The following is a 9316-nucleotide window of genomic DNA, read 5'->3' as shown; positions in this document are numbered from 1 at the left end:
ACTTCACTGAAAAAGGTCTTGATTGGAAATACTGCTCAGGTATTTTCACAAACCGCACTGCTGCTATGACGGGAAAACATCACAAAAATTCAGAACTGCATGAGGCCATGAACATTGTTGTGAAAACTGTGAACTATATTAAGAAAAAAGCACTCAACTCAAGGTGTTTTGCAGCTCTGTATGAACGACTTGATGCTGATCATGTGCAGCTCTTGTACCACAGTGAAATACGGTGGCTTTCTAGATGATGTGTCCTTAATCGTCTTTTTGAACTGAGAAAAGAAGTGCACAAATTTCTAGAAGAGCAATGATACCCTCTGGCTGAACATTACACTAATGATCAATTTTGTGCAAAACTGGTCTACTTATCTGATGTATTTGATCAGTTAAATCAGCTGAGTGTATCAATCAATGTAAGGCAGAAACAGCACAGTGTTTTTGGTTTCAGACAAAATTTAGGGATTCAAGAAAAACTGATTCTTTGGAATAGAAGAGTCAAGAAAGGATATTTAAAATGGACTGTGGCAAAACAGTGGAAAACTGTTCTGTGGTCAGAAGAATCAAAATTTGAAGTTCTTTTGGGAAAAATGGGATTCCATGTCATCCGGACTAAAGGACAACCCAAGTTGTTATCAGTTCAGAAGCCTGCATCTCTGTTGGTATGGGGTTGCATGAGTGCGTGTGACATGGGTAGCTTACATCTGGAAAGACACCATCAATGCTGAAAGGTTTATCTAAGTTCTAGAACAACAAATGTTTCCATCCAGACGTCGTCTCTTTCAGGGAAGACCTTGCATTTTCCAACATGACAATGTCAGCCCACATACTGCATCAATTACAACATCACGGCTGTGTAGAGTAAGGATCTGGGGACTGAAAAGGCCAGCCTGCAGTCCAGATCTTTCACCCATAGAAAACATTTGCCATGTCATAAAGAGGAAGATGTGACAAAAAAGACCCAAGACAGTTGAGCAGCTAGAAGCCTGTAATAGACAAGAATGGGACAGCATTTCTATTCCTGAACTTGAGCAACTTGTCTCCTCAGTCCCCAGACGTTTGCAGACTGTTATAAAAAGAAGAGGGGATGCCACACAGTGGTAAACATGGCCTTGTCCCAACTTTTTTGAGATCTGTTGAAGTCATGAAATTTAAAATCAACTAATTTTTACCTTAAAATGACACATTTTCTCAGTTTAAACATTTGATATGTCATCTATGTTGTATTCTGAATAAAATATTGAAATTTGAAACTTCCACAGCATTGCTTTCTGTTTTTATTCACAATTTGTACAGTGTCCTATCTATTTTGGAATCAGGTTTGTCATTTTAATAATAAATCAGTACATAATTTTAATTGTATGCATAGTTTATAAAGTGCAAACTGTCTTATGAGTCCCACAGCAGGCCTTAGTGTGTTACTTACATTTAGTAATTTTGCTCTAATCTATATGATGTTTGTGATCCTCTCATCAGCAGCTGCAGTGTCTCTCAGCTGTATCAGTGCAGTCACTGTGACTCTGACTGACGGAGGTTTTTGTACGACTCTTTATCACTGTGTGAACACACCATCATTGTTATACACCTGACAGTAATAATCTCCTGTATCTTCAGTCTGGACTCCACTGATGGTCAGAGAGAAATCACTTCCATAGTTTGATCCCCTGCCACTGAATCTAGAAGGAGTACCAGTGTTATGGGTTGATATAGCATAAATGAGGCGTTTAGGAGCTTCTCCAGGTTTCTGCTGATACCAAGACACACAGTTAAAGCAGCTAGAAAGTGTCTGACTTGATTTACAGTTGATTGTAAAAGTTTCTCCTTGATTGATGGATTTTATTGCTGGATTCTGAGTCACTGTCCTTTGTCCCCAGATCTCTGAAATGAGACATCTTAGCGGTTTAGTGAATATTTTTAATCATATATTAACATTTTAATATATCATACTATATGAGATGTTGTAGTGTAGTTTGTGATTTATTATAAAATATTTACCGTGAATGCAGAGTGTCAGAGTCCAGATGAGGATGATGATGTTGTTCATTGTTGTTGTTGTGTCTTGTGTGATGATGAAGATTGTGTTCTGTTCTGCTCTCAGTCATGAAGTGTTAAACTCACAGCTCTATAAACACTCTCATGCAAATTGTCTCTGTATGTAAATGCTTTTCGTACACAGAACAGACAGCTGTCAGTCTCAGACCACAGATTAATTTCCTTTTGCATGTTCATGTTCTATAAAACAATAAAATGTTGAATAATTTATGATGACTATTAGCATGAAGTACTTTGAGAGGCTCATCATGAAGCACATCAAGAACCTTCTGACCCCCACACTGGACCCACTACAGTTTGTATACCGCCCAAAACGCTCAACAGATGATGCCATCACAATCACCCTACATCTAGCTCTCACTCACCTGGATAAAAAAGACACATATGTCAGAATGCTGTTCATAGACTTCAGCTCAACATTTAACTTCAGTTCACTTTGCTGACACACAACTATGCAGCAAAGCCCAGCTCAAACCACGTCATCAAGTTTACTGATGACTGACCGTGGTGGGTCTTATAAGCAAAGGAGATGAATCAGCGTAGAGAGAGGAGATACATTGGCTAGTTGACTGATGTAAAGTTAACAAACTATCCCTGAATGTGGACAAAACTAAAGAGATGGTTGTTGACTTTAGGAGATCACATGCAGCGGATCATGAGGGCAGCTGAAAAGATCATTGGAGTCTATTTCCCCTCTATCACAGACGTTTACACCACACATTGCATTCGGAAAGCCATCACAATTACTAGCGACCCCACACAACCCTCAAACCAGCTCTTCACCCTCCTGCCGACCGATAGAAGGTACAGAAGCATTCGGACCCTCACGGTCAGATTACAGGACAGTTTCTTCCCTCGAGTCATCAGACTCCTCAACTCCACGTTAACTGACCTGACAACTACACTCACACATATACACCGCTACTAAAAATACCTGAATCACAAACACATGAAACCCAACTTGCATACTTTGCACGTCCGCACATTTGCATAAATCGACCTCAATATTGTGCCTTGTCCATTAATATTGTGACCTGTCCTATGTACAAAAAATATGTATGTTTGTGTTTGTGTATATATATATATATATATATATATATATATATATATATATATATATATATATATATATATATATATATATCTGTGTGTGTGTGTGTGTGTGTGTTTGTCATTCAAGGAATGCACACACGCACTTTATGTAGTCTGTATTTTGTTTTATGTTCAACTTTTTACTTTACTTTTAGTTTTAGTATTATGTTAGATTATTTAAGATATTTTAATTATGTGTTTTGCACAGTACAATATGAGTTTTGTAGTTAATGTTGTCGTGTAGCACCTTGGTCCTGGAGAAACGCTGTTTCCTTTCACGGTGTATGAGCTGTATAGAGCTGAAACGATATTAAAGCCTCTCTGACTCTGACTCATTGTTCAGATCTTAGAATTGGGCTTTTCAAAGACAAATGATGTGAAATTATGTGAAAATATTTGTATCTGTATAAAAGAGCATTAGTACAAACTTTGTACACATTTATAACATGAAAATAGTTTTTTTTTTTTATAAAACTGTAAAGATTATATAATAATAGTAATTATAATAATAATAATAATAATAAGGTAAAGACAGACAATCACAATGTTCAATAATATTATCCTTTATATTACATATAATATATATGATAATATATTATTACACCACAGGTATTAATGATTTCATGAATATGAACACATTTGGATTTTCTTGTTCATGGTTATGAGTGCTGAACTTCTTCTGAACCATAAAGTGATATTTGTGGCCGTTCTGTCGGCTGATGTGTCTATTAGATCTCTGCTTCACAACATTATCATATAAATAAATAGTCTCTGAAATGACTATTTATGTTTCATTCACTGATGATGTTCATTGTTGTTGTTGTGTCTTGTGTGATGATGAAGATTGTGTTCTGTTCTGCTCTCAGTCATGAAGTGTTAAACTCACAGCTCTATAAACACTCTCAGAGCACTGAAGCATGTGCTGACCATGCAAAGAAGTGGGCAGGATTCACAACAGACTGAGCTGCTAATATATATATATATATATATATATATATATATATATATATATATATATATATATATATTAGACATTATACCGATATCAGTGTAGATGCAACACTTTCAGTTTCCAGTGGTGCTGTAGAAATAAGATATTCATAACATATTCATATAGTCATCTAGTGATGCATGGTTCATTTGTCTATTAAGTGAAAGCATCTGATAATAAAGGAGTTGCCAAGATAAAGTGAGTAGCATTCAGCTAGTTATGTGATTAAAAAAAAAAAAATCCCAAATATGTAGAGATCACATCATATTATTATATATATATATATATATATATATATATATATATATATATATATATATATATATATATATATATATATTACTGATGCATTTGTCTGAAGCTGCAGGTTGAATCCATGATGATTGAGATGCATGTTAAGAGCAGGAGCATTGTTATGATAAACTCTGTGACATCATCATGATAAACAAGGTCAATGGTCACCTCAGAGGTCACAGTTCATCAAATATATTTCCTTAAAAAAGTGATAGTCAACAAATAGCAGAACAATGAATGAGAGACGTGTTATTTTTTCCATAAGAGCAGGTGCAGCCATGTGTTAATGTAATGTCTGGCTCCCAGTGTCACCTGCTTCCAGCTAGTTTTACACAATTATATACTTCATATTTTTGAATATATAATACATTAAATAAGTGGCATTTGAATATGAATGTATAATTATTATTTTTTTTTAATATATGTACATTTGTCCATATGTTCTGAGCTGCAGTCTTAGCATTTTTAATTGCAAAAAAAGCATAAAAGAAATATGAGAGAATATCTCTACTAAAATATATTAGATATTTCTGTTTTCACTGATTGCAGTCTTAATATGTTAGATTTTATTTATGAGGTTTGACTGAAATTAATATAGTGATTGTGTAGTTTGTATATTGCATATATATCAGCTGTAGTGATGTTGAATAAGATGAATGATGAGATTGTAGTGACTTTGACTGCACTCCTCATGTCTGCTGCTGAAAGTCCTGTTGAAATGCTGTGAATGCTGCAGGGCAGAAGAGTGCTGGAGCTGCAGTGTGTTTTCTCTGTGTTTGTGAATGTGTTGTGTTTGTCTCCTGCAGCTGGTCCCACAGTGAAGCCCTCAGTGTCTCTGCTGCCGCCCTCTTCTCTGCAGATCTCTGGAGACTCAGCCGCACTGCTCTGCCTGCTCAGCTCTTACTCTCCACAGGGGGCGCTGGTGAGCTGGACACTGGACGGCTCAGAGGTCACCGAGGGGGTTGTGACCAGCGCAGAGAGCGAGCAGGACGGCCGCTACAGCCGCAGTAGTGTCCTGACCCTCAGCAAAGCACGCTGGGAAGCGGGAGAGCAGTACGTCTGCAGAGTAACACATGATGGAGCTCCTCATGAGGCCTCGTTCCACAAGAGTCGCTGTTAGTCGCTCGCAGTGCTGATGTTTCTCCAGTGAGCGCTGCTCTCTCCTGAAGATGAGCGTATCTGAGTGTCCTGTGTCAGGCAGGATTCACATGAGTCTAGTGCTGCAGCTGTAGTCATTTACAACTCAATACTGAAAGAGAGCTCTAGTGTCAAAGCACTGGCTGATCTTTCAATCTGCTGTGTTTGCTGCAACATTCAATAAAGCTTCTCAACAAACTCCATTTGTGTCTGACAACATCATTCAACTAACAGATGAAGATGCATGTAGTGTTTGTCCAGGTGTTTTTCAGAAGCTCGATCAGTAGCAGTAAATCTAGTCAAATAAAGCTCTTGGGGTTTGAACATGGTCTCTGGAGACAGAGCTGTTCTATTCTGAGAGGATCACAATCACTCCACCCTGACAATGCAAATGAGATTTTCAGCTCACACTCCCAGAGTCACTGTTTGATTGGTTACATGATCTGGGCTGCGTTTCCCAAAAGCATCGTAAGCCTAAGTTGATCGTAAAAACGATCGTACGATTGATCTTAATATTACGGTCTGTTTCCCAAAAGCATCGTAGCTTAAGTAGCACTTGAAAATCTTCGTAGATCTACGAGTGCTCTGGAGTAATCGTACATCCCCAAGTGCATCGTAAGAAGACAGATTTATGAGGACACCTGCAGGACAACCGGCAGATTACACTTTTATCTAGATTTAACACACTGCAACGCGAGTAATATAATAATATTTTGATTGTATTATTGTACACTTTATTGTACTCGTTTTTGTGTTTACATGAATTTATAAATGAAATAAAAAAAGGGGAAAACAAGATAAAAAACACATCTAAATTAAATGAATGAACAAAAGAACTGAATGAACTGAAGATGGAGGCTGTGGCCTGGGAGGGTTTTTTGGAGGACTAGGAGATGGTAGGTGCTCGGAGATGGCAGATGAAACTGATGGTTCCTCTGAGCATGAAGGACCTGACTCAGGTTCAGGCTCAGGCTCAGGTTGAGTTAGGGTCCCACCACCTGTTTTTTTAATTGCAGTCCTCTGCAGTGCCCTCTTCCTTGTTGCCAGGCTTGCAAAATCCTGCCACTTCTTGCGGACCTCCTTCCCTGACCTTTGAACACCCCTGGTTGCAGTTAGTTCGGTAGCAATGTCCTCCCAGATGTTTTGTTTTTCTTTATTAGTATGGTGTCCTTTAAATCTGGTTAAAATCACATCTTTGTTTTTCTCTATCTCCTCTAAGAGGACATTAATTTCATCCTTTTGAAAGGTATCTTTTCTTGTTTGTTTTTTGTTCAGCCATTTTGTCAGTGTCTCCGCCTGTATGTAGGTGCTTTATAAAGACTCGATTGTCTTTATTGGTAATCCAAAACAGATGACAATTATTAGGTTAAACGTTCAGAATACGATTCCATATAAGGTTAAATTTCAGCACTTCGCGAATGGACAGCGACTCGTAAGTAGCACGTAGAGCGCGTTCTCGCGCGTTCATGTTAAGTGCATTTTTGGGAAACGCTCGTGGAATTGCTGCGAGCGTTCGTAAGTTTGCACGTAGAAAACGCTCTTAAGAGCTAAGATACATCGTTATCGGGAAACCCGGCCCTGGACTGAAACACACCAGTTTCACTTCTGCTGTAGTCAAGAGATAGTTAAAATATACTGTATATGAAAAATGTCATAACAACATAAAAAGCCATTCTGATACAAATTTTGTAAGAATATAAATCTTTCTGTGGGTCAAATGGAAAGCATCACGTCCATATATCAGAAGTGACTGAATGCAGTCTGTTCAGTTTGATAGACAGGAATCATATCTTACATCTAAAACATGAAGATCATATTAAACATTGACTCATTCTCTTCAGAAATACAAGATTTCTGTTAGTAGTAATGATACTGTGTTATTAGTGTCTGTGTTGATCAGTGTTGTGTGTGTACTTCTTCTGAACCATGAAGAGATATTTGTGGTTGTTCTGCAGGTTTATGTGTTTGTTTACATTATGCCTGAATTTAAATTGAATTAAGATTTATAAATATTAATGGATTTAGGAACATTTTTGTGCAGATGGTTTTATAAATTGTTTGTACTGACATTTCAGAAATTCAGAAAGGTACATCTTCATAGATGATGCCCCAGAACTCAAGCTCATATTTTATAATCAAATGTCACTGAGTGAATCATGAAAACACCTGCAGATGAAGGAGATTATGAAACTATTCTGTGTAGCCAAATTGTGAGTCTCAAACACTGAAACAGATCACTGTTGGTTCTCTGTGTGTTGACTCTGTGTAGTTTTACTGTATCATGAAGCTCCTGTGTGGACGCTGAACATCTGCTGGTGGAGCTGCTCTATTCTGAGAGGAACACAATCACTCAAATATGAGTTTGACTGTTTGACTCTTTATTCTCTGAAATGAGTCAGTTGTGTTGGACTGATGGAGAGATGAGGTTTGTTCACACTGAGACTCTCAGCAGTCATACTGACCTTCTGAATGATTGAATCAACTGTTGATCTGTGATGAGACTCAGTCAATGATTCATTCTGATGTGTGTCCTTCAGTATCTGTGTCTCTCACAGCTCTTACTGAATCACTCTGGCTCCTAGTGTCATGTATAAGATTCATATTACATTTTTTTTTTAACAATAGCCTTTTATTCCATCAATGTACACGTACTTTAAAGACATTGTCGATGGCTCTTTCACAAGAAGGAACTCTTTTCAGTCCTACATGGAAACATGTCGTGTTATAGTCATTATATGAAGTGTCTGTATTCAGGTGATTTGTTTTCTGATGTTCAAAAATACCAGAAGGAAACATTAGTTGAGTGATGTCATCTTATTTATGGCTGTAATGTGTGCTGTGTTAATCAAGTCATAATCTTATCATGACATGTTTTCTACAATAGCAAATGTCAAATCATATAATAAAAAACAAGAATCGATGTTATATTGTATTGTGATGAAACTGCTGTTTGTTACAAACTGTATCTCCTCAAGCTGCAGTGTCTCTCAGCTGTATCAGTGCAGTCACTGTGACTCTGACTGATGGAGGTTTTTGTACGACTCTTTATCACTGTGTGAACACTGGACCACTGTGGTAACTCTGACAGTAATAATCTCCTGTATCTTCAGTCTGGACTCCACTGATGGTCAGAGAGAAATCTTTTCCTTTGCTAGATCCACTGCCACTGAATCTAGATGGAGTTCCTGACTGGAGGCTGTTTATGGCATATATGAGGAGTTTAGGAGTTTCTCCAGGTTTCTGCTGATACCAGGCTAAGTTGCTATAATGTATTCCTGGATCTGTATTACACTCTATTGTAGCTGTTTGACCGAGCTGGACAGTTTTAACTTTAGGCTGAGTCACAGTGATTCCTCTGGATTCTGAATAAAATAAAATAGATTAGTTTGCAAATCTTCTTAATATCAGAATATTAAATTGATGTAAAAAATAATAACATATTATCATTATCAGAATTAGACATCCTACCTTGAATAAAAGCTGCAGTGGTCCAGATGAGGATGATGATGTTGTTGATTGTTGTTGTTGTGTCTTGTGTGATGATGAAGATTGTGTTCTGTTCTGCTCTCAGTCATGAAGTGTTAAACTCACAGCTCTATAAACACTCTCAGAGCACTGAAGCATGTGCTGACCATGCAAAGAAGTGGGCAGGATTTACAACAGCTCCAGCTGCTAACAAACACATATACAATAAAAATATAGGAAATATCATTTTACAATGATTAGGATTCAGTATTGTTTGAATTTTATCGA

The 9316-nt window shown here is 37.4% G+C and overlaps 2 gene segments (V, D, J or C); one reads left to right on the top strand and one right to left on the bottom strand.

Annotated features, from left to right (window-relative positions):
* Nucleotides 1–1261: 1261 nt before the first annotated feature.
* On the bottom strand, nt 1262–2131 carry LOC128013774 (immunoglobulin kappa variable 3-15-like). The segment is given in 2 exon segments: nt 1262–1875; nt 1993–2131. Coding segments are annotated over 2 exon segments (375 nt in total).
* A 573-nt stretch (nt 2132–2704) lies between these two features.
* On the top strand, nt 2705–5762 carry LOC128014064 (immunoglobulin lambda constant 7-like). The segment is given in 2 exon segments: nt 2705–2894; nt 5233–5762. Coding segments are annotated over 2 exon segments (504 nt in total).
* The last annotated feature ends 3554 nt before the right edge of the window (nt 5763–9316 follow it).

This window comes from Carassius gibelio, chromosome B25 (assembly GCF_023724105.1).
Source record: "Carassius gibelio isolate Cgi1373 ecotype wild population from Czech Republic chromosome B25, carGib1.2-hapl.c, whole genome shotgun sequence".
NCBI lineage: Eukaryota > Metazoa > Chordata > Actinopteri > Cypriniformes > Cyprinidae > Carassius > Carassius gibelio.
This window is presented reverse-complemented; position numbering and strand designations above follow the sequence as displayed.